General features: G+C 39.6%; 1 protein-coding gene across 3 annotated transcripts in view; it reads left to right on the top strand.

The window, feature by feature from the left end:
* Positions 1–26,313, top strand: part of BDNF (brain derived neurotrophic factor) — a 70,611-nt gene that overhangs the window by 31,776 nt on the left and 12,522 nt on the right. Inside the window, exon 1 of one of the 3 annotated variants that reach the window (XM_074401274.1) lies at positions 132–22,225. The exons of the other annotated variants lie outside the window; for them this stretch is intronic. Within the exon in view, the coding sequence (XP_074257375.1) occupies positions 22,001–22,225 (225 nt within the window). The 5' untranslated portion in view covers positions 132–22,000. Of the gene's footprint in view, positions 1–131; positions 22,226–26,313 lie in introns of those variants that run through there. 3 annotated transcript variants of the gene reach the window in all.

Here is a 26,313-nt window from a genome sequence, read left to right as displayed (position 1 = left end):
CAGAAGGAATGGTACCAGCTCCTCTTTGTATGTCTGGTAGAATTTGGCTGTGAACCCATCTGGACCTGGGCTTTTTTTGGGTGGTAGGCTCTTAATTGCTGCCTCAACTTCAGACCTTGTTATTGGTCTATTCAGGGTTTCAGCTTCTCCCTGGTTTAGGCTTGGGAGGAGGCAAGTGTCCAGGAATTTATCCATTTCTTCCAGGTTTACTAGTTTATGTGCATTGAGTTGTTTGTAATAATCTCTGATGATGGTTTGTATTTCTGTGGAATCTGTGGTGATATCCCCTTTATCGTTTTTTATTGCATCAATTTGGTTATTCTCTCTTTTCTTTTTTGTTAATCTGGCTAGTGGTCTATTTTGTTGATCTTTTTGAAAAACCAGCTCCTGAATTTATTGATTTTTTGGAAGGGTTTTTTTTGTGTCTCTATCTCCTTCAGTTCTGCTCTGATTTTAATTACTTCTTGTCTTCAGCTAGGTTTTGAGTTTTTTTTTTATCTTGCTTCTCTAGCTCTTTCAATTTTGATGATAGGGTGTCGATTTTCAATCTTTCCTTGCTTCTCATGTGCACTTACTGCTATATATTTTCCTCTAGAGACTGCTTTAAATGTGTCCCAGAGATTCTGATATGTTGTGTTTTCATTCTCGTTGGTTTCAGAGAATATCTTTATTTCTGCCTTAATTTCATTGTTTATCCAGTCAACATTCAAGAGCCAGTTGTTCAGTTTCCATGAAGCTGTGAGGTTCTGAGTTAGTTTCTGCATTCTGAGTTCTAACTTGATTGCACTGTGGTCTGAGAGACTGTTTGTTATGATTTCCATTCTTTTGCATTTGCTGAGGAGTGATTTGCTTCCAATTACGTGGTCAGTTTTAGAGTAGGTATGATGTGGTGCTGAGAAGAATGTATATTCTGTGGATTTGGGGTGGAGAGTTCTGTAAATGTCTGTTAGGTTTGCTTGTTCCAGGTGTGACTTCAAGTCCTGGATATCCTTGTTAATTTTCTGCCTGGTTGATCTGTCCAATATTGACAATGGGGTGTTAAAGTCTCCCACTATTATTGTGTGGGCGTCTAAGTCTCTTTGTAAGTCATTAAGAACTTGCCTTATGTATGGGGTGCTCCTGTATTGCGTGCATATATATTTAGGATTGTTAGCTTTTCTTGTTGCATTGATCCTTTTACCATTATGTAATGTCCTTCTTTGTCTCGTTTGATCTTTCTTGCTTTAAAGTCTATTTTGTCACAGACGAGAATTGTAACTCCTGCTTTTTTTTTTTTTTTTGCTCTCCATTTGCGTGGTAAATTTTCCTCCACCCCTTTATTGAGCCTCTGTGTATCCTTCCATGTGAGATTGGTTTCCTGGACACAGCACACCGATGGGTTTTGGCTTTTTATCCAATTTGCCAGTCTGTGTCTTTTGATTAGGGCATTTAGTCCATTTACATTTAGGGTTAATATTGTTATGTGTGAATTTGATACTGCCATTTTGATACTAGCTGGCTGTTTTGCACGTTAGTTGATGCAGATTCTTGATTTTGTTGATGCTCTTTACCATTTGGTATTGTTTTTGGAGTGGCTGGTACTAGTTGTTCCTTTATATGTGTAGAGCGTCTTTCAGGAGCTTTTGTAAAGCAGGTCTGGTGGTGATGAAATCTCCGAGTACTTGCTTGTTCACAAAAGATTTTATTTTGTCTTTACTTATGAAGCTTAGTTTGGCTGGATATGAGATTCTGGGTTGAAAGTTCTTTTCTTCAAGGATGTTGAATCTTGGCCCCACTCTCTTCTGGCTTGTAGGGTTTCTGCTGAGAGATCTGCTGTGAGTCTGATGGGCTTCCCTTTGTGGGTAACCTGACCTTTCTCTCTGGCTGCCCTTAGCATTTTCTCCTTCATTTCAACCCTGGTGAATCTGATGATTATGTGCCTTGGGGTTGCTCTTCTTGAGGAATATCTTTGTGATTTTCTCTGTATTTCCTGGACTTGAATATTGGCCTGCCTTGCTGGATTGGGGAAGTTTTCCTGGATAATATCCTGAAGCATATTTTCCAGCTTGGATTCATTCTCTTCATCACATTCAGGTACGCCTATCAAACGTAGATTAGGTCTTTTCACAAAGTCCCACATTTCTTGGAGACTTTGTTCATTCCTTTTTGCCCTTTTTTCTCTATTCTTACCTTCTCGTTTTATTTCATTGAGTTGATCTTTGACCTCTGATATCCTTTCTTCTGCTTGGTCAATTCTGCTGTTGAAGCTTGTGCATGCTTCACAAAGTTCTTGTGTTGTGTTTTTCAGCTCCATCAATTCACTTATATTCCTCTCTATGTTGTCCATTCTCATTAGCATTTCGTCAAATCTTTTTTTCAAGGTTCTTAGTTTCTTTGCATTGGGTTAGAACATGTTCTTTTAGCTCACAGAAGTTTCTTATTACCCACCTTCTGAAGTCTGATTCTGTCATTTCATCACACTCATTCTCCATCCAGCCTTGTTCCCTTGCTGGTGAGGAGTTGTGATCCCTTGTAGGAGGAGAGGTGTTCTGGTTTCAGGTGTTTTCATCCTTTTTGTGCTGGTTTCTTCTCATCTGTGGATTTATCCGCCTGTTGTCTTTGTAATTGCTGACTTTCAGATTGGGTCTCTGGGTGAACTTTCTGTTTGTGGATGATGAAGTTATTTCTGTTTCTTAGTTTTCCTTCTAACAGTCTGGCCCCTCTGCTGTGGGACTGCTGAGGTCCACTCCAGGCCCTGCTTGCCTGGGGATCACCTGCAGCAGCTGCAGAACTGTTAGGGTTGCTACCAGTTTCTTCTTCTGCTATCTTTGTCCCAGAAGGATACCCGCCATGGAGTTTCTCGGTAATGTCAGTCTGTTCTCTCCTTTATGAGGTGACTCTTTAAAGAGTCAGGGAGCTGCTTGAGGAGACAGTCTGTCCTTGATTGGAGTTCAAGTGCTGAGCTGTAAGCTCCATTGTTCATTCAGAGATGCTGGGCAGGTACGTTTAGGTCTGCTGCAGCAGAACTCACAAACTCCCTTTTTTTTCCCCCCCAGGTGCTTTGTCCCAGGGGGTTAGGTCTTTATGAGTTTCCGTTGTGCTGCTGCCTTTTTTTTTTTTTTTTCAGGGCTGCCCTGCCCAGTGAGGAGGCAGCCTAGTCACTGTCTGCCTGCAGAGGCTTTGCTGAGCTGCTGTGGGCTCTGCCCAGCTGCTGTGTGATCTTCCCTGAAGTCCTGTTTATATGGGTGTAGTTAGAACTGCCTCAGCAATGGTGGCCCACCTCTGTAATGGCAGACTCTCTCTGTAATGGCAGGTTGCCTAGGCAACGGCGGGCTGCCTCAGCAATGGCAGACTACCTCCGTAGTGGTGAAGTGTCTCGGTAATCATGGGCGCCCCTCCCCCACAGAGCTGGACCATCTAGGGTTCAGCTGTGCTTGCTGTGAAAAACTCTCAACCCAGAGCGTTTTGAATTGCTGTTTTTGTTTGTGTGTGTGTGGGAGTGGGTCCAGCCGAGCCTAATCACCTGACTCCCTGACTCAGTCTTTTTTTTTTTTTTTTTTTTTTTAAGTTGAATGGTTGACTCTCTCCTGGGTGTTCCAGTTGTCTGTTGAAAGGGCACCAGGATCTGTGTGATTTCCCATGCAGCGACTCACTGCACCAGCTGAAACAGCAGTGCTGAGATTCGTGACAGTTTTTTGCCCAGGAATCTCCTGGCCTGGCTCCCTGTTTCAGTTCCTTTTTAAATCAGATGAATGGGCGATCTTCCTTCCCAGGTCTCCAACCACCAGCTAAAAGGGCACCTGGACCAGTGTATTTTGTATGGAGAACCCCCTCGCCAGGGTGCCGTCAAAGCAGCCACACCATGCTGTCCAAAACAGCCGTGTTGGCGACCTGTGGGGCTCCCCCGCCTGGGAACCTCCTGGTCTGTGGGCAATAAAAATCTGTCTGGGAATGCAGTGTCCACTCACCCTCTGCACTTTCACTGGGAGCTGCAATCCTGAGCTGTTCCTAGTCAGCCATCTTGGGTCACCTCTCTTTTTTAAAGATTGAATTTTAAAAAAACCTCTCTGATTTTCAGGTGTCACTTTGTGTTTAAATTGAGACAATCAAAATGCTTGTTAGATGTTGCCTTAAAGCATTTTGCTGTCTGAGAATATGTCATGAAGAACTATTTTTAACAATGACTCTATAGCAGAAGATACAGTAGAAGGAAACTTCTGAATTAAAGATGTTATTTGATTCTTTGATTTTATGATGGATTTTTTTCTTACATACAAGGATATGCATGGGTCTTTTAGTATTCAGGAATGTGTTCTTCACTTGACAGTATTTATGAATTGTGTTTCCCCTAAAAAAAAAAATTAAATTGTGAGAATTCTTCCATTTACTAGAAGTTGGTTAATGCTTACGCCAAATAAGGAAAAGAAGGCAGAAAAATCAGTTTAGTGAATACTATTTTGCCTTTAAATATAGTAATTTAGTAATGGTATCTCTTTGGGGTTTACTAGAAACCACTTTTTAATCCAGTAGGTTTCCTTTCATTGTGAAGTCAGGAGGTGATTTTGCTCAAATGTGTGGTATAGGAATCTGTATGTGGTGTTCAAGGATCATGTTAAATATGCTGATATAATTGGATCACAATTTGGCATCATTAACTCAGAATTATTTAAACTCTTGCTATAGAACATGGAAGCAAACTTGTGTGTTTTTTTTGTGTGTGACTATTAAAAAAAAAAAAAAATCCCAGGATAAGGAAGTGGGAATAGGTCCCATTTTCCTTCTAAAACCAAACCTACAGCCATGTTCCTAGCCTTCTCTTTCATTTCCAAGCAGGACAGACAGGCAAATGACCACAGTGCTGCCCATTTCTGTGCATACTCGCTTACACTGAGAGTTGTATTCACCTGCTTGTTGAGAGTATTCACAAATGGTAACCTGATAGATACTTCTTTAAAAATGTGATTTTTTTTTGCATTGTATAATGTCTAGAAATAATGATGTATAAATGTTTGAATATTAATACAGGATGGCCTTATCCTAAATATTTTATTAATCATTAAAATGTGGTATCATTAATATAATTTTAAAGTGCTTTTCCTAAAATACTGGATTATTTTTCTGGTTTTCACATCCCTGACAATGACTTTCTTAAATTTGATAGCCAGGAACAGAAAACCAAACACTGCATGTTCTCACTCATAAGTGGGAGCCCAACAGTGGGAACTCATGGACACACAGAGGGGAATCACACACACCAGGGCCTGGTGGGGGATGGGAGAAGAAGAGAGTGCGTTAGGACAAAGAGATAAATAGCTAATAATTCATGCAGGCCTTAATATCTAGGTGACAGATTGATAGGTGCAGCAAACCACCATGGCACACATTTACCTATGTAACAAACTTGCACCTTCTCCACATGTATCCCAGAACTTAAAGTAAAATAAAATAAAATAAACTTGGTAGCATCTGTCATTCCAGTGCCTCTAATCGTTCTTCAGATGGTCTCATATAAAAACCTAAGTGAACCCTCACTGTCACTGTTCCATGAGGAGTTAGTTAGGAAAACTTGATCTAGTGCAGCACCCCAGTAGGCATTGGCACTGAGACCAAAATTCAGTTGGTTTGTTCTTACTAAAATTCCTATGTGATTTCACTTGTCAAATAGACAAGATTGCACACCTCAATAATCATCTTGTCCAAATGTGTAGTATTCCCTACATTAAACAATGCATTCACATATCTCATTCCATTTGATCCTACAAATAACCCCATAAAAAAGATTGGGCAGACATTATTTCTTTAGAACAAAGGAGGAAATTGGAGTTTTGAGAAGCTAAATAGCAATCCAAAATGCACGGCTATAGAACCAGAGCAAGGATGATAGCCCAGTGACTTCACCTAACCCAGTCCACTTACCACCACTCTGGCTGTCTATAACTGTAACTGGCAGTATTCAAGTAAGAAACCATATCTTGCCCTTGTTGTATTAATGTGAAACCTGGAGCAAGGGCAGGCTGAAATTATCAACCTGGCCTACTATCCACTTTTCTCTCCAGCAGAGACTGGCACCCTTCTGTGTGCCAAGGAATAAAGTGTTAATGGGAAGATTTAAAATGTTTATTCTGACGAGTTTTTAAATTTAAAAAAGAAAAAACTCTTAGCGGGAAAAATGAATATATGACTTTTAATGCATTGTTTCTTGAGCAACTTAGTTATAATTTTACTTAAACCTGAGAATCTTGCTAAGTGAATTATTAGAAATACTAAGTGGCTGATAAAATGGCTGAATAGGAACAGCTCCAGTCTGCAGCTCCCAGCAAGATCAATTCAGAAGGCAGGTGATTTCTGCATTTCCAACTGAAGTACCTGGCTCATCTCACTGGCATTGGTTAGAGAGCGGGTGCAGCCCATGGAGGGTGAGGTGGGGTGGGGTGACACCTCACCTGGGAAGCACAAGGGACTGGGGAATTCTACCCCTTAGCCAGGGGAAGCCCTGAAGGATTGTGCCTTGAGGGGCTGTGCATTCTGGCCCAGATACTATGCATTTCCCACAGTTTTCACAACCCATAGACCAGGAGATTCCCTTGGGTGCCTACGCCACCAGGACCCTGGGTTTCAAGCACAAAACTGGGCGGCCGTTTGGGCAGACACCAATTTAGCAGCAGGAGTTTTTTTTTTCATACCCCACTGGTGCCTGGAACACCAGTGAGACAAAACCGTTCACTACCCCTGGAAAGGGGGTTGAAGCCAGGGAGCTGGGTGGTCTAGGTCAGCAGATCCCACCCCCATGGAGCCCAGCAAGGTAAGATCCACTGGCTTGAAATTCTCACTGCCAGCACAGCAGTCTGAAGTCAACCTAGGATGCTTGAGTTTGGTGAGGGGAGGGACGTCCACCATTACTGAGGCTTGAGTAGGCGGTTTTCCCCTCACCATGTAAACAAAGCCACCTGGAAGTTTGAACTGGGCGGAGCACATCATAGCTTTCCAAAACCACTGTAGCCAGACTGCCTCTGTAGATTCCCCTTCTCTGGGCAGGACATCTCTGAAAGAAAGGCAGTAGCCCCCATCAGATGCTTATACAGTAGGTAAAACTCCTATCTCCCAGGGACAGAGCACTTGGGGGAAGTGGCAGCTGTGGGCACAGCATCAGCAGACTTAAATGTTCCTACTAGCCAGCTCTGAAGAGAGCAGTGGATCTCCCAGCACAGCACCCAAGCTCTTCTAAGGGACGGACTGCCTTCTCAAGTGGGTCCCTGACCCCCATGCCTCCTGACTGGGAGACAGCTCCCAGCAGGGTTTGACAGATACCTCAAACAGGAGAGTTCTGGCTGGTGGGTGCCCCTCTGGGATGAAGCTTCCCAAGGAAGGAACAGGCAGCCATCTTTGCTCTTCTGTAGCCTCTGCTGGTGATACCCAGGCAAACAAGTTCTGGAGTGGATCTCCAGCAAGCTCCAGCAGACCTGCAGCAGAGGGGCCCAACTACCAGAAGGAAAACTAACAAAAAGAAAGGAATAGTGTAAACATCAACAAAAAGGACATACACACAAAAACCCCATCCGAAGGTCACCTACATCAAAGACCAAAAATAGATAAATCCATGAAGGTGAGGAAAATGCAGGACAAAGAGGCTGAAAATTCCAAAAACAAAAACACCTCTTCTTCTCCAAAGGATCACAACTCCTTGCCAGCAAGGGAACAAAACTGGATGGAGAGAATGAGTTTGATGAATTGACAGAAGTAGGCTTCAGGAGGTGGGTAATAACAAACTCCTCCAAGCTAAAGGAGCATGTTCTAACTCAATGCAAGGAAGCTAAGAACCTTGAAAAAAGGTTAGACGAATTGCTAACTAGAATAACCAGTTTATGGAAGAACGTGAATTGCCTGATGGGGCTGAAAAACAGCACAAGAACGCCGGGCGCAGTGGCTCACGCCTGTAATCCCAGCACTTTGGGAGGCCGAGGCGGGTGGATCACGAGGTCAAGAGATTGAGACCATCCTGGTCATCCTGGTGAAACCCCGTCTCTACTAAAAATACAAAAAGTTAGCTGGGCATGGTGGCGCATGCCTGTAATCCCAGCTACTCAGGGGGCTGAGGCAGGAGAATTGCTTGAACCCAGGAGACGGAGGTTGCGGTGAGCCGAGATCGCGCCATTGCACTCCAGCCTGGGTAACAAGAGCAAAACTCCGTCTCAAAAAAAAAAAAAAAAACAAACCACACAGCACAAGAACTTTATGAAGCATACACAAGAATCAATAGCCAAATCGATTAAGTGGAAGAAAGGATATCAGAGATTGGAGATCAACTTAATGAAATAAAGTATGAAGACAAGATTAGAGAAAAAAGAATGAAAAGGAAAGACCAAAGCTTCAAAGAAATGTGAGTCTATGTGAAAAGACCGAATCTATGTTTGACTGGGGTACCTGAAAGTGATGGGGAGAATGGGACCAAGTTGGAAAACACTCTTCAGGATATTATGCAGGAGAACTTCCCCAACCTAGCAAGACAGGCCAATATTCAAATTCAGGAAATACAGAGAACACCACAAAGATACTCCTCGAGAAGAGCAACCCCAAGACACATAATCGTCAGAGTCACCAAGGTTGAAATAAAGGAAAAAATGTTAAGGGTAGCCAGAGAGAAAGGTCAGGTTACCCACAAAGGGAAGCCCATCAGACTCACAGCATATCTCTTTAGAAACCCTACAACCCAGAAGAGAGTGGGGCCAATATTAAACATTCTTAAAGAATTTTCAACGCAGAATTTCATATCCAGCCAAACTAAGCTTCATAAATTCAGGAGAAATAAAATCCTTTACAGACAAGCAAATGCTGAGAGATTTTATCACCACCAGACCTCCCTTACAAGAGCACCTGAAGGAAGCACTAAAGATGGAAAGGAGAAACTGGTACCAGCCACTGCAAGAACATACCAAATTCTAAAGACCATTGACAGTACGAAGAACCTGCATCAACTAACAAGCAAAATAACCAGCTAGCATCATAATGACAGGACCAAATTCACACAAAACAATATTAACCTTAAGTGTAAACAGGCTAAGTGTCCCAATTAAAAGACACAGACTGGCTAATTGGATAGTCAAGACCCATTGATATGCTGTATTCAGGAGACCCATCTCACGTGAAAAGACAAACATAGGTTCAAAATAAAGGGATGGAGGAATATTTACCAAGAAAATGGAAAGTAAAAAAAAAAAAAGCAGGGGTTGCAATCCTAGTCTCTGATAAAATAGACTTTAAACCAACAAAGATCAAAAAAGACAAAGAAGAGCTCTACATAATGGTGAAGGGATCAATGCAACAAGAAGAGCTAACTATCCTAAATATATATATGCACCCAATACAGGAGCCACCCAGATTCATGAAGCAAGTTCTTAGTTCTTAGAGACCTATAAAGAGACTTAGACTCCCACACAATAAAAGTGGGAGATTTTAACACCCGACTGTCAATATTAGACCAATCAACTAGACAGAAAATTTATAAGGATATTCAGGACTTGGACTCAGATCTAGACCAAGCAGACCTAATAGACATGTACAGAATTCTCCACCCCAAACCAACAGAATATACATTCTTCTCAGCACCATATCACACATTCAAAAATTGATCACATAATTGGAACTAAAACACTCCTCAACAAATGCAAAAGAATGGAAATCATAACAAACAGTCTCTGAGACCACAGTGCAATCAAATTGGAACTCAGCATTAAGAAACTCATTCAGAACCACACAACTACACGGAAACTGAACAAACTGCTCCTGAATGACTACTGGGTAAATAACAAAACTAAGGCAGAAATAAATAAGTTCTTTGAAACCAATGAGAACAAAGACACTACATACCAGAATCTCTGGGACACAGCTAAAACGGTGTTATTTTATTTTGTTTATTTTTATTATACTTTTTGTTCTGAGGTATGTGTGCAGAATGTGAAGATTTGTTACATAGGTGTACACATGCCATGGTGGTTTGCTGCATCCATCGCCCCATCATCTACATTAGATATTTCTCCTAATGCTATCCCTCCCCTATCTGCCAACCGTTTGCTAGCTCCCCATCCCCTGACAGGCACTGGTATGTGATGCTTCCCTCCCTGCGTCCATGTGTTCTCATTGTTCAACACCCACTTATGAGTGAGAACATGCTGTGTTTGGTTTTCTATTCTTGTGTTAGTTTGCTGAGAATGATGGTTGCCAGCTGTATCTATGTCCCTGCAAAGGACATAAACTCATCGTTTTTATGGCTGCATAGTATTCCATGGCATATATGTGCCACATTTTCTTTATCTACTCTATCATTGATGAGCATTTGGATTGGTTCCAAGTCTTTGCTATTGTGGACAGTGCCACAATAAACATATATGTGCAAGTGTCTTTGTAATAGAATGATTTATAATCCTTTGGGCATATCCCAGTAATGGAATTGCTTTCTGGTTCCAGATCCTTGAGGAATCACCACACTGTTTTCCACAATGGTTGAACTAATTTACACTCCCACCAACAGTGTAAAAGCATTCCTGTTTCTCCACATCCTCTCCAGCATCTGTTGTCTCCTGATTTTTGAATGATCGCCATTCTGCTTGGGGGGAGATGCTATCTCAATGTGGTTTTGACTTGCATTTCTCTGATGACCACTGATGATGAGCTTTTTTTCATGTTTGTTGGCTGCATAAATGTCTTCTTTTGAGAAGTGTCTGTTCATATCCTTTGCCCACTTTTTGATGGGGTTTTTTTTTCTTATAAATTTGTTTAAGTTCTTTATTAATTCTAGATATATGCCCTTTGTCTTATGGGTAGATTGCAAAAATATTGTCTCATTCTGTTGGTTGCTGGTTCACTCTAATGATAGTTTCTTTGGCTGTGCAGAACCTCTTTAGTTTAATTAGATCCCACTTGTCTATTTTGGCTTTCATTGCCTTCAAAATGGCAGGATCAAATTCGCTAAAGCAGTGTTTAGAGGAAAATTTATAGCACTAAATGCCCAGGGAATAAATCAGGAAATATCTAAACTCAACACTCATTACATCATAATTAAAAGAACTAGAGAAGCAAGAGCAAACAAATTCAAAAGCTAGCAGAAGACAAGAAATAACTAAGATCAGAGCAGAGCTGAAGGAAATAGAGACATGAAAAACACTTCAAAAAAATCAGTGAATCCAGGAGCTGTTTTTTGAAAAGATTAACAAGCAGATATACTGCTAGCCAGACTAATAAAGAAGAACAGAGAGAAGAATCAAATAGACACAATAAAAATTGATAAAGGGGATATCACCACTGATCTCACAGAAATACAAATTATCATCGGAGAATACTATAAAAACCTCTATGCAAATAAACTAGAAAATCTAGAAGAAATGGATAAATTTCTGGACACATACACCCTCCCAAGACTAAACCAGGAAGAAGTCAAATTCCTGAATAGACCAATAACAGGTTCTGAAATTGAGGCAGTAATTAACAGCCTACCAACTAAAAAAGCCTAGGACCAGATGGATTCAAAGCTGAATTCTACTGGAGGTACAAAGAGGAGACGGTACCATTCCTTCTGAAATTATTTCAAACAATAGAAAAAGAGGGACCCCTCCCTAACTCATTTTATGAGGCCAGCATCATCCTGATACCAAAACCTGGCAGAGACACAACAAAAAAAGAAAATTTGAGGCCAGTATCCCTGATGAACATCGATTTGAAAATCCTCAATAAAATACTGGTAAACTGCATCCAGCAGCACATCAAAAAGCTTACTCGCCATGATGAAGTCAGCTTCATCCCTGGGATGCAAGGCTGGTTCAACATATACCATCAGTCAATGTAATCCATCACATAAACAGAACCAATGACAAAAACCACATGATTATTTCAATAGATGCAGAAAGGGCCTTCGATAAAATTCAACACCCCTCCATGCTAAAAAATTCTCAATAAACTAGGTATTGATGGAACATATCTCAAAATAAGAGCTATTCATGACAAATCCACAGTCAGTGTCATACTGAATGGGGAAAAGCTGGAAGCATTCCCTTTGAAAACTGGCACAAGACAAGGATGCCCTTTCTCACTATTCCTGTTCAACACAGTACTGGAATTTCTGGCGAGGGCAATCAGGCAACAGAAAGAAATAAAGGGTATTCAAATAGAAAGAGAGAAGTCAAATTGTCTCTGTTTGCAGATGACATATTGTATATTTAGAAAACCCAATCATCTCAGCACACAGCCTCCTTCAGCTAATAAGCAATTTCAGCAAAGTCTCAGGACACAAAATCAATGTGCAAAAATCACAAGCATTACTATATACCAATAATAGACAAAAAGAAAGCCAAATAATGAGTGAATCCCATTCACAATTGCTACAAAGAGAATAAAATACCTAGGAATACAACTTGTAAGGGAGGTGAAGGACTTCTTCAGGGAGAACTATGAACCACTGCTCAGGAAAATAAGAGAGGACACAACAAATGGAAAAACATTCCATTTTCATGCTTAGGAAGAATCAATGTTGTGAAAATGGCAATACTGCCAAAAGTAATTTATAGATCCAGTGCTATCCCCATCAAGCTACCATTAACTTTCTTCACTGAATTAGAAAAGACATATGGAACCAAAAATGAGCCTGTATATCCAAGACAATCCTAAGCAAAAAGAACAAAGCTGGAGGCATCATGCTACCTGACTTCAAACTATACTACAAGGTTATAGTAACCAAAACAGCATGGTACTTGTACCAAAACAGACAATGGAACAGAACAGAGGCCTCAGAAATAATGCCACACACCTACAACCATCTGATCTTTGACAAACCTGACAAAAACAAGCAATGGGGAAAGGATTCCCTATTTAATAAGTGATGTTGGGAAAACTGGCTAGCCATATGCAGAAAACTGAAAATGGACCCCTTCCTTACACCTTATACAAAAATTAACTCCAGATGGACTAAAGACTTAAACATGCTGGGTGGTGGCTCATGCCTGTAATCTCAGCACTTTGGGAGGCGGAGGCAGGCGGATCACCTGAGGTCAGAAGTTCGAGACCAGTCTGACCAATATGGTGAAACCCCGTCTTTAAAAGAAAAATAATAATAATAATAAGAAGAAGACTTAAACATAAAACCTAAAACTATAGAAACCCTAGGTGAAAATCTGGGCACTACCATTCAGGACACAGGCATGGGCAAAGACTTCATGACTCAAACACCGAAAGCAATGGTAACGAAAGCCAAAATTGACAAATGGAATCTAATTAAACTAGAGAGTTTCCGCACAGCAAAGAAACTATCATCAGAGTGAACAGGCAACCTATAGAATGGGAAAATATTTTTGCCATCTATCCACCTGACAAAGGGCTAATATCTAGAATCTATAAGGAACTTAAATTTATGAACTTAAACAACCCCATCAAAAAGTGGGCAAAGAATATTAACAGACACTTCTCAAAAGGAAACATTTATGTGGCAAAAAAAAAAAAACATGAAAAAAAGCTCATCATCAGTGGTCATCAGAGAAATGCAAATCAAAACCACAATGAGATACCATCTCACCCCAGTTAGAATGGCCATCATTAAAAAGTCAGGAAACAACAGATGCTGGAGAGGATGTGGAGAAACAGGAATGCTTTTACGCTGTTGGTGGGAGTATAAATTCAACCATTGTGGAAGACTAGCAGTTCCTCAAGGATCTAGAACCAGAAATGCCATTTGACCCAGCATTTCCATTACTGGGTATGTACCCAAAGGATTATAAATCATTCTACTATAAAGACACGTGCACACATATGTTTACTGCAGCACCATTCACAATAGCAAAGATTTGGAACTAATCCAAATGCCCATCAATGATAGACTGGATAATGAAAATGTGGCACATATACACCATGGAATACTATGTAGCCATAAAAAAGGATTTTATGTCTTTAACAGGGACGTGGATAAAGCTGGGAACCATCATTCTCAGCAAACTAACACAGGAACAGAAAAACAAACACCACATGTTTTCACTCATAAGTGGGAATTGAACAATGAGAACACATGGACACAGGGAGGGGAACATCACATACCGGGGCCTGTTGTGCAGTGAGAGGCCAGGGGAGGGATAACATTAGGAGAAATACTTAATATAGATTACAGGTTGATGAGTGTAGCAAACCACCATGGCACATGTATACCTATGTGAAAAACCTGCATGTTCTGCACATGTATCCGAGAACTAAAAGTATAATAATGAAAAAAAGAAATACTAATAAAATAGAACACAGCATAAAGCAGTGATTCTCAAACACATTGAGTATCAGCATTACCATTGAATATTTAAAATACATATACATATGAGATCTTAGTCTCTAAGATTTGTAGGTTTGGGATTGGGTCCCTAGGCCTGTGTTAAGTTTAGAAACTTCTACACGTGGTTTGGATGTATAGGAAAGTTTAAGAATTCCTGAACTAAAAGTCAAATAAACTGAATATCCTGTGATTTAGAGAGACTTATCATTTATTTCACTATCCAAGTACTTGCAGTAGAGCGTGGCTAGAAGGGATTTACAGCCTTGTAAATAATCAGAAATTCAGACATTTTGAGATGGGAGAACTGCTGAAGATTTTATTCTGACTTGAAAGAAATTTTCTAATTAGTAATTTCCGGGTGAGAGCAAGGACATGGAACAATATTCCTAAGCCTGAGGATGATCGAGTTTGACTCCAGGCCTAACACTTACTAGGTCTATGACCTTGGGCGAGTAATTTAAATTCTCTGTATCTCAGCCTCTCAACAGGGTATTGGTAGGGATTAAATGTGTTGGTACGTGTAAAGTGCTTAGAACGGTGCTTGGCATAGTAAATGCTGAATGAACTTCAGCCACTGTTTTCATTATTAGCACTTTCCAGCTCCCAAAAAAGATACTTTTTTATGACTTATATCAAGACAATAAAAAGTTTAATCAGCATGTTTCATACCTAAATATGCTTCACTTTATAGCAAAGTTTACAAGACTAAAACTCTTCTGTTGTAATTCTGAGTCTCACTTGTTTATTCATGATTTTTTTCTGCTCTTTATTCATCTTAATTCTACTCATTCTTCAAGACCCAGCTGCAATTCTACTGCCTCTAGAAAGATTCTTCCCGTAATAATAAACCTGCCCTATCTGAGTTCCTAGGTGGTCTGTACCTCACATTTTGGTAATTCATTGTATAAGCAATTATATAACAAATCATTATTGTGTGTCTTCACTGTATCAGCTTCTAGGCTGGAAGCTGTGGATATGATATTTTTGTCTAAAAAAATGTTCTAGAATGGCCTACTCAGGACAGTCTGTTGACTTTAAAAACATATTTCCTGAATAGAAACTTCATCAGGCAGCCCCAGCCTGTTAACTGCAATCCTGGACCTGATGATCAAGTTTGACTTGAGACTCACCACTTACTAGCTCTGTGATACTGGGCAAGGTACTTGAATTCTCTGTGCATAGATAGAACAATGTTGAGGGAAACCCTTTCCCCCATCGTTGTGTTTCCACATGGGAACTTGCTTCCTAATATGTAACACTTTCAGGGGACTATTCTAGGCCCTTTTCTTATCCCCATTACTTGTTCTTTCTGTGAAAAGAGGAGAGGTTAATCTGATTGATGAAACCCTTAGATCTGTCATCTTCTGGACTGTGTAGCCTGTGGACCAAAGCAATGGACCACTTGCACTGAAATTGAGGCTGATCCTGAATTTTGATTCTTATTTGGCAACTTGTTTGTATTCTGTTCCCAATTCAGAATCCCAGTATTGTTCTTATCAGCTAAGAAGTCACTCTGACTAGGAAATCAATTCTAGGTAGGTATCCATAAATGGGTTATGATTTCTAACTTATTTGCCCCAGAGGCTCACCAGTGTGGAACTCTTCATGAGTGCTTTGTCTTGCTTCATGAGCTATACATGCTAAGGGGTTGGCAGATTATATAATCTTTTGATCTACAAAATATGATCTTAATTGAAGAAAAACTTGGGCCAAAGCCTTTTCTCCTCTGCCACCTTCCTCCCCCTTTTCATTCTCTTTTTTGTGAATGATCTTTGTGCATGCCAGTTACAGCATGTACCACATTGCACTGTATTGTTGGTTTATGGGTCTAACCCACCTTTAACACCACAGTCCCCAAGGGCAAAAATTCAGTATCATTCATTTTGGTGTCCTCAGTGCCTGTTCTCAGAGAATGCCTATTATATGAACAAATAGTGCAGAAGTAAATTATAGAAGACTAGATCACACTCATCCAAACTGCAAGTTTGACAAGTTGACATCCAAAAGAAAGGCTCTCCTAAATAACCTCACCACAGAAATTTGGGTGACCTTTGCAGCTCTGGAGGAAGCAGAGACAAAAATGAAACCTAAAAATTATTTGTGGATTGTTAAGAATTTTTTCTCATGGAGTAAACAAGGTCTATAGCTGGGTTCTTTTCATATGAGGGAATGACAGAAACACAGCTGGTTCTAACTTTCAGCTTCAACTGAGTGACTAGAGCTCTGCTGGTGAAACAGGAACTTGTATTTCTGCCCCTGACATGCACCTTGGAGGTGTCAGGTCATTGTCCCTGTGTTCACATAAATACTTTCTTAAGTATTGTTTTTGATCTTGTGAGCCTCTAACTAAATGATTAACCATGCAAAGTTGGCCATTTGGGGTAATATTGAAGCTTTTCCCTTGAGGACTATTGACAGGTGGGAATGTGCCCACCTCCATGGGTCTCTGGTTTTCTTGTCATATTTAAACTCAATGACAGTTTAAACTTGGGGTAATCACTTAACTTATCTATTGAGTTACCAAGTTAGTTATTCCCACTTTGCATGAAGCAACCTTGAAAATGATTTTCCTAAAGCAAAGTACATCCAGACTCAGTACCTTCTTAAGAACCTTTGCTGAATGAATAAATGAATAATTCACAAAAATATGACATACTTTTAATTCTTACTCAGAGGCAGTTTAAGCCTCTTGCATAAGAGTAGGCCCCAACTTAAGATAACATAGGATAGTAAGCCTGCTAGAGAAATTTCTGTACGGAAACATGGTCTGCTATGAAGCTAGAAGTGAGAGGACATTATATCTGACCCAAAGAGGCTTCAGGGCTCCTGAGCATATGGCCTGAAGTCAAGGTCCCCTGTTTCACTAAGAGGCAGTCCAGGAGTGCATGACACCTATCAGACTACTGAGACCCAGATGAAACTAGGTGCTTTGCACAGAGGCCTTACCTAATCAAAATACTTCTTTCTTTTTCTGAGTTCCAAATAACTAGTTTCCGAACCCAGTGTCTGGATAGCGGTGCCAAACGGGAGTACCTTCACTGAACTTCCTCATGAGGTTATTTCTATCCTTTTGGAATGTTTCATTTCAGGAGGGTGAGGAAGGGAACTTTTGAATTTGTGTACTTAGTTTAATGTTGTGGTGCAGCTTTGACCATCCGTTTAATCAGGGATCTGTTTTCCATATGACTATGCATGTGGAAATGAGAAGTTTTTCGAGTGTGTTTTTTTCCACTTTAAAGGGTGGTTTTTCATTTAGTCTCTACATTCGGGGTAAAAGGTCCTCTAGGAAGCCTTTTCAAAGTATTTGAAGTTTGTATCTGATTTTGGAGGTGAATTGGAGGCCTATCTGTATATGACAGACACATGTTTCCAACAACTACACATTCACAAGGACTGAGAGCCATCCCTCTGTGTCCATCATTCAACACTGATCTCACATTCATCTTCAGTATCTTTACAGTTTGCTCCCAGATATATCTCCCTAGTTTCCCTTAGTAGGTTTTACAGAATTTGCAGTATATTCAGTGGCAGATGACCACATGTAGAGTCATTTAACCGCATCTTCCATTGCAACGCAGTCTGCTCTTGTTTTCTGTTTTTGTTTAGATTCTATCTTTTCAAACATTTCATTCCTCGGCACTATCTTAGTATCTCAGATGCTTTTGAGACTTGGTCCTATTCCCCTCCTATGTTTGGCCATGGTCACCCCCTCAGGGTTGTGTCGTATCTCACAGCTGCTGTGTAGAAATGACCTTTACAGTTTATAAAGCTCTTTTTCCGTATGTTGACAATCCCTGTTATGATACTGTGAGTTAGGCAAGGTGGGTATATGTGTCGTCCTGGTGTCACAGTGGTGAGGCAACATGGTTTTTGAATTTGTGCACCCATGAATTTGTCTAATTTGTTGGTAAAAAAAATGGTTACGTATCAGCTGTTTCATAGGGTCAGCTTAATATAAAGTGGGAGTTAGGCAGGACCAGAACTCAGGTCTTCAGCCCCCAAGTCCCAGGGACTGTTCTTCAAACCCAATTATCCCACTTTGAATCAGTTTCTTCTAGGGAAATATCTCCAGAACTGAGATGGCACCCACTGGATTTCCTAATTGTCGTCACTACCCGGAAAACAAGCAAAAGAACTGGTGTAAATCTCTGGTTTTAGTGATTGGTGGAGATTTGGTGATTTGGTGGAGATTGTTTTGTGCTAAAAGTAAAGCCACTAGGTTAAATGGTTTTTTAAAATGGATTATTCTTAATTATTGGATAGTTACTTTACATTATTCAAAAATCAAAATAAAATTTAAAAGGAGTTTAGATTGAGAAGTCTTGCCACACTTGTACCTTGCTCACCCCAGTATTCCCCAATACATACCATCTATTAGGTGATCATTTGTATCAGTTTCTTGTACACCCTTGATAGTGTGTTTTATATAAATACAGGTAAATATGAATATGTACTATTATTTTTCCTCATCTTTAAAACAAAAGATAGTAGCCATGTATACACTATTCTATACCTTTTTTTTTTAAATCACTTACTAATATATTCCTGAGAGCTTTCCACTTTAGTATATGGGGAAATAACTTTGCAGTTGCAAGGATTCTAAGTATGTGCTATAGTTTATCTACTTTTCTGCAGTTGGAAATTGGAGCTATTTCAAGTATGTTTTGCATTTTATACTGTGTTGCAATTAATAGCCTTTTATGTACATCATTTTGTACATATGCACCTATATCTGTCATTTATTCCCTGAAGTGGAATTGATGGTTCAGCAGGAAAAATCATTGATAATTTTGATAGATATTGCCTAATTGCCCTGCAAAGGGCTTGAATTGTTTGTACTCCCACCATTAGTGTATCAGAATACCTATTTCTCCATATCCTCATGAAGAGACATAGGAGGTGAACAGTCTTTTACCTCATCTGTAGTTTGCAATGGGAACACTCCACAGTTCAAGAGCTGGCGCAGGTATCAGATTAGTTCCAGTGGAAACAGTGCCTCACCATGACCATGGACTTGCACCAGCTCTAGTGACACACATGGAATGGACTCATGTTGCCACTTGCAGAATTTCCTATAGCAGAAAGTTGAACATGCATTCATTATTCACCTAACTAGCAATGCTGGATCTGAAGAGCAAAACAGTGTTTTTTAGAACCAAAAGGTAAATAAATAAATAGTTTCACCACAACACACTGTCTATCAGGCTTTCAGTGCTCTTGTCTCAGCTATAAACAATTTCAGGGACTGAGTTCAAGAGATGTATCCCAAATCACAGGGATGTCTTGCTAAGTAAGCTTGAAACTTTCATAATCAAGGGATGTTTTTTTGAGGAATGATTTTGCATTTCCCCCAACATTTGTAAGTAAATAATTAGTACTTGATAAGATAAATTTAAACTGCCAAAGTACAGTATAAACATTGAACTATGATGCAATATTGCTAGATTTCTTCCTTAAAGTTGCCAAGTAGTTTCCTGCATTGGGCAAATAGGGGATCATATAAAAACACCATGATTTATAGCCCAGATAACATCTTCACATTTTGAGAAGCACATATTCCAGGTCATCCTCACATAACTCCTTACCATTCTCATTAAAAAGGTTGATTCTCAGTTTTATTTTTCTCTAAGGACAGAAAAAAAAATCCCCTTCATTTCCACTGCATAGAAAAGTGTGGTAAATGGAGCTGGGCACAGTGGTTATTCAATTTAAACGGACATTTGTTTTTTTATAGAATTTTGACAGGGCCACTTTACAGGGGAAAGCCACTCCTCTTCCCCTTTATAGAACAGTTGCACCTGGACAGTTGCATTGATGACTGTATCGGGTCTACACAAGAGGTCATTCTGGGCATAAGAATGGACTGACAAAACCTAGCCAACACACCATTGACAAATACACATTTTCTTTTGTTAATAAGACCTGTGAAGCCTTTCACAACAGGCATTTCCAGTTTTGTTCTCAGGCTCCTTGCAGCTGCTCTTCTAAAATCTCCTATCTTCCCAGAGCTGGCAATGACCAGAAGCAAGGTGTTCTGTCTTTTGTGCCATCATCATCTAACTTGCCACGTTTGGGATGTCAGCCCAGGTATCAGTTTTGTATCAACTCAGTATGGCTTGTGGGTCTGGTTGCCTTTGTTATTCATGCCGAGGGCCACTGGGCATCAGTTTCCTGTGAGAGAACCCATTCCATGACCCTCCTTCTTTTGGCTGTACAGTCTGTGAATGTCTGATGCTCTATCCATGCCAGACTACCTGTTCTGCTGTCTCTGTGGTCTGAACTACTCCTTGATAATCAATTTGAGATTATCTTGCTCTACCTTTCAAGTCACATCTCAGCCCCTCAGCCACATTCCTGAAGAACATGACAAATGGATGGGTCACAAGTCACGTAGCATAGGGTGTCAGACCACCAGGTTTTGAAAGGATTCTGTCTGGGTGCCAAAAAGAAAGATTTTGTGTCACCATGATTTTTTTTAATGGCATGTTGACACTTAGGCCTTAATTGAAAGCATTCTTACTCAAGTAGGGTTGACAGAGGAGTATTTGGTAGTTGTGGTTGCTGGTCTGAAAAGCATGTGGCTCTGTTTCAATACTCAAAAAGATCTTCTCAGGGGAAAAAGTTCTGACATCTCAAACAAATGACCTTCATGCATAGTTTTGACACGATGCCCTATTAAGTATATGTGTATGGTCGGTACCTTGTGGTAATAATTCAACACAGGGAACAGAGTGGCAACAAAGAAACATTAGGGTTATATTTAACCTCTGTGGAATTAGTGTGTAAACAAACTGCTTATCAGAAATGATCATATGGGGTTTTGTTTAAATAAATAAGAAACTGGTACACAGGGTCTGCGGGATTATCTCTGCCAAGCAGACCACCCTCACATTATAAGACACCACATCCATGTCTGACCCCATATGGAAAGAGGCATAGCAAGCCAGCACCGGTTCATATTCCCTGTCCACCACATAATGGGTTTGTGATCTTAGGGAATCCACTGCAACACTCGGAAACTCTCAGCTTCCTCAGCTATAAACGGTGGATAATCAAATGATCTACCTCACCATTAATAAATGTTAGCTACTTTTTAATGAAGTTTAATACAAAGAGAAACATTTTATTTTTCCAGCTGCCCAGAGCATCTTCCAAAATCCTATCACCAACAAATACTATATTGTATTTATTATAGCAACTGTGTATAAATGGAGTCCCAGTCCTATGCTTAGATGAAATATGTTGGCATTTGAGTTTGCATGTCTTCTGTAGGAATCAGTGTTTAGTGAATAGGGGTGGAGACAAACAGATGTTCTCACAGTCCTGTTATTCACAGTACCACCAAGTTGAATGTTTCCATAAAGGTGCATTCTAATGGCTTAAATGATGAGGATATTTTCTGGCCAGCCATATGGATCTTTTGTCATCTAAGATGTTAATATTTTCCTTATATTTTATAGTAGTTCTGGAGGACAGCCAGTTTCTTGAATAGGGTCCACATGGCTCATTATGCACAGGGCCTGGAAACTGCCTTACGCATGCTGTTAAGATGAACAGTGACACTTCAGAAGAGCTGGGAGCTGGGGTAGAGCAGTGGCTAGAAGAACATATTCAATTATTTTTCCACTTGCATTAAGCTACAAGTAATGAGCACTTTCCTGTGCTTTACAGTAAGTAATTAAAAGAAATTACAGAGTTGGATACAAAAATAACCCGAAGGACAACTGGATGTGTGGAGACACCAGTTTTCTCCATGAGCGCACAAGGTTAATCCTTGTTACTGCTCAGAATGCTGAGTTTCTACAGAAAGGGTTGCAGGTCCACACATGTTTTAGCGTCTACCCACACACTTCTGTATGGCATGACTGTGCATCCCAGAGGAAGGGCTGTGCTGTGTGCCTCTGCCTTTCAGTGGAATTTAACAAACCGATCCCCGAAAATGGTTTCATAAAGGTGAGTAACAGAGCTAATAGCCTTCTCTCACTAATTTTATCTTTCCCCCAAGATTTCTTGATAATAATTTGAAAAGGAGTGTTATTCTTTGATCTCTAGAGGCAGCTTACCTTTCCAGTTTCTTCCCTCACCTGTTTTCACCTTTCTTGCTTTTTTAAATGTAATGTTCTATGTATTTCAGAAGATAGGATCTAACCTACTGAGGTCCCTTCATCAGGTGATAATTATTCATCTCATTTTCATTTTGGTGCCCTGAATTAATGACATTGAAGCCTGGCAGTTTGATCCTAAGATGGGTTTAATTATGTACAGATACTCTTTCTATAATGGAAATTGCTCCGATAACTAATTAACCACAAGAATACACTGACTGTGGAAAATTTCAGGAGCACCGTCTGTGGAAAAACTGGGAAGGGCATGCTGTCACCACAGCTCTGGGGTCTATTAAAAGTGTGGTTATGCAGCACTGGTGTCTATTGGGGCGTTGGCTCTCAACTGTCAAACTTCCCATAGCATTTCATGTCAGAGAGTCAAGATGTCCAGCAATACTCTGAAAGCAACCTGTTGATTAAAGTTGTTAATTCTGAAGAAAGTGATTGAAATAAGACAAATGGGTCTTAACTTTCTTTCTCTTTCTCTCTTTTGTAAAAAAATTGTGATTGTTCTGGCATGTTCCCAATCCTTACGTAATGCCAACATCTTTTCTTAAAGGGGGATTCCCTTTATCCTTGGGTCTGACAGTTATTGCCTCTTTTCCCCTTAGGGACAATGAATGCAGTTGCATCAGACTTGCTTTCTTTTCTTTTCTTTCTTTTCTTTCTTTTTTTTTTTTTTTTTTGGTACAGAACATGCTTATTTTTGGATTCAGGGACTTGAAAGACAAAGCCCCACCTGGCTTTCACAACATCTCCTGTTAGTAGGTGTGCCTTGTGTGTAATTTAAAGGAGGCAGTCCCTTAGCTATGTTTACACTCTACTTTTCAATGTGGGGCTGAAGGTGCAATCAACCAAACTTGAGATGCTACCTGGGAAAACAGGGTTCTGTGTCATCTCAGCCTCACCCATTTACAAATGATTTAACAGCACTATTAGGGTTCCTAGTGCGAGTCATTTGCATTTGGACTCGTGAACTTGGTGACTTCTTGTTGTACGGAAACAATCTTTGCAGTCTTGTGAAAAAAGCCTAAACAATGGACCAGTCTCCAGTTCTACTTGGCAAAGCTGCCCCCATCAAATCCCTCTCTAATGTTCAGCTTAAAACATTTCACTTTTCTCTGGAACTCTAACTTTTTTTCCTTTTTTAAAAAACCATTTTAAGTACTTCAGTCTTGAACTAAATGATCCCAAATATTGGACACCAGCTAAGAAATTGAATTACCTTCTGGGAACCTTATTGAAGAAGAGAGATATTGTTTGGAGAGGGGGGTTTTGATGCTTGATACTTAATTTACTGTTTTAAGATTTCATTGTTGTTGCTGCTGCTTTATTTTCTAAGTTTCGTTTCTTTAAATTTCATGGTATTTGGTAGGAGAGATCTGGATCTGTTGGTTTCAGGACAAGTCTAGAAATAAGAAATCTGCCTTGAGTGGGTGAGTTGGTTCGCTCTGTTGCTATTTCATCATTTAGGACCAAAAGAACTCACAAGGACAAGAGATATCTGGCTAAAAGTAATACTAGTGTGACTGGACATCTACTACCTGCCATAATTGGTCATATCATTTCATTATGAGGCTGACTGAGTGATATTAGGCTATGTTCAGGGATCAGAGAGGCTAATTATGCTTATATTGCCTTGTAGCATTGTGGTAAAAATTAATGATTATGTAGATGTCCACATTTAGGTCATCAATACTCTAAAAGTTCTCATTGAACCAATCATGTTTATAAGTAGCTTGTACTTTCTAACATAATAACAATAGTGGAAAAATTAGTTGACATAAAAAGAGTGCAGATTTTACTTAATACCATTACAAAAGCAAAGGCATTTTTCCACATAAATGTCCCCATAAAACAAATGGAACCAAAGAGCAAAGATGACACGTAACCCCATGACATGCTAAGAAAGTATCATAATACTTAAGTTGGCTTTAACGTGTTATTTCCTTACCCTAAGCAGCTTTTCTCTTTATCATTTAGTCTAGTGCTTCTAAACTTTGATAAGTAAAGAAGTTATTACACTAAATAAATCTTACTGAAATGCAGGATCTGATTGAGTGGGGTAGGTGGAATGAAGGAGGAGAAGTTGAGATTCTGCATTTCTTAGAAGCTTCTACATTATGTGAAAATGGCTAACCCATCTCAAGACTGAGAAGTAAGGTTTCACTTAATTTCAGCCTGTGGAAGTTTATCCCATATGTACTTTTCTAAAACTCTAATCTCAGGCCCCATGAGTTTCTCCTTTAGTTGAAATATTTTTAGGAATAAATTTGAATTGCATTAATATACAATTTATAAGTGTAACACAAAAAATTACTTGAAGTTTGAGACTTTAGGTTGAATAAAATCAATTTCATACTTGAAAATTTTCTATAAATTCAAAAGTCTATACATTTAAGTACAATTTAAATGCCTAAGTTACAATGACATTTTTTTTTTTTAGCTATGCACCACATCCAGAGTCATCATCCCTATACAGGAAAATTTTTCTCACATGATTTCACGGTAAATTCATTAAATATGATGCTTACTTGGTAATGTCTCCAGGTTCTTTATTACGGAGTGGGTCACTGAAACTTCATGGAACAAACTGGAAATTATCTTCTTAATTAATGTTACTGTCTACCATGTATGGGAATTTGGTAAATATTATATGGGTTTCGATAACATAGTAGATAGAATGTTGTTAAATACAAACTTTAGTGAATTGTAACAGATCCCACCTGAAATTCTAAAGAAAATAGAATCCTATTATCATCTATAATCTCATTTTTTTGGTTAATTATCATCTATAATTTCTTTTTTAAAAATATATATTTTATTGCATTTTAGGTTTTGGGGTACATGTGAAGAACATGCAGGATTGTTGCATAGGTACATACATGGCAATGTGGTTTGCTGCCTTCCTCCCCATCACCTACATCTGGCATTTCTCCCCATATTATCCCTCTCCAAGTCCTCACCCCCGCTGTCCCTCCCCTAGTTCCCCTGCCACAGACCTCCGTGTATGATACTCCCCTCCCTGTGTCCATGTGTTCTCATTGTTCAACAGCTGCCTATGAGTGAGAACATGTGGTGTTTGATTTTCTGTTCTTGTGTCAGTTTGCTGAGAATGATGGTTTTCAGGTTCATCTATGTCCCTACCAAGGACATGAACTCATCATTTTTTATGGCTGCTTAGTATTCTATGTTATATATGTGCCACATTTTCCCTGTTGAGTCTATCATTGATGCGCATTTGGGTTGGTTCCAAGTCTTTGCTAAACAATACTGCAATGAACATTCATGTGCATGTGTCCTTATAATAGATCGATTTATAATCCTTTGGATATATATCCAGTAATAGATTGCTGGGTCAAATGGACTTTCTAGGTCCTTGAGGAAAGGCCACACTGTCTTCCACAATGGTTGAACTAATTTATACTCCCACCAACACTGTAAAATATTCCTATTTCTCCACCTCCTCTCCAGCTTCTGTTGTCTCCAGATTTTTTAATCATCATCATTCTAACTGGCGTGAGGTGGTATCTCAATGTAGTTTTGATTTGCATTTCTCTAATGACCAATGTGATTAGCATTTTTCATATGTTTATTGGCCTCGTATATGTCTTCTTTTGAAAAGTGTTCATATCCTTCACCCACTTTTGAATGGGTTTGTTTTTTTCTTGTAAATCTGTTTTAGTTCTTTGTAGATTCTGGATATTAGACCGTTGTCGGATGGGTAGATTGCAAAATTTTTTTCCCATTCTGTTGGTTGCCGGTTTGCTCTAAAGATTGTTTCTTTTGCTGTAAAGAAGCTCTGGAGTTTAATTAGATCCCATTTGCCTATTTTGGCTTTTGTTGCCAATGCTTTTGGTGTTTTAGTCATGAAGTCCTTGCCTATGTCTATGTCCTGAATGGTTTTACCTAGGTTTTCTTCTAGGGTTTTCATGG

This window comes from Saimiri boliviensis, chromosome 6 (genome assembly GCF_048565385.1).
Source record: "Saimiri boliviensis isolate mSaiBol1 chromosome 6, mSaiBol1.pri, whole genome shotgun sequence".
Lineage (NCBI taxonomy): Eukaryota > Metazoa > Chordata > Mammalia > Primates > Cebidae > Saimiri > Saimiri boliviensis.
The sequence above is the reverse complement of the archived record's forward strand: the minus strand, read 5'-3'. Positions and strand labels throughout refer to the sequence as shown.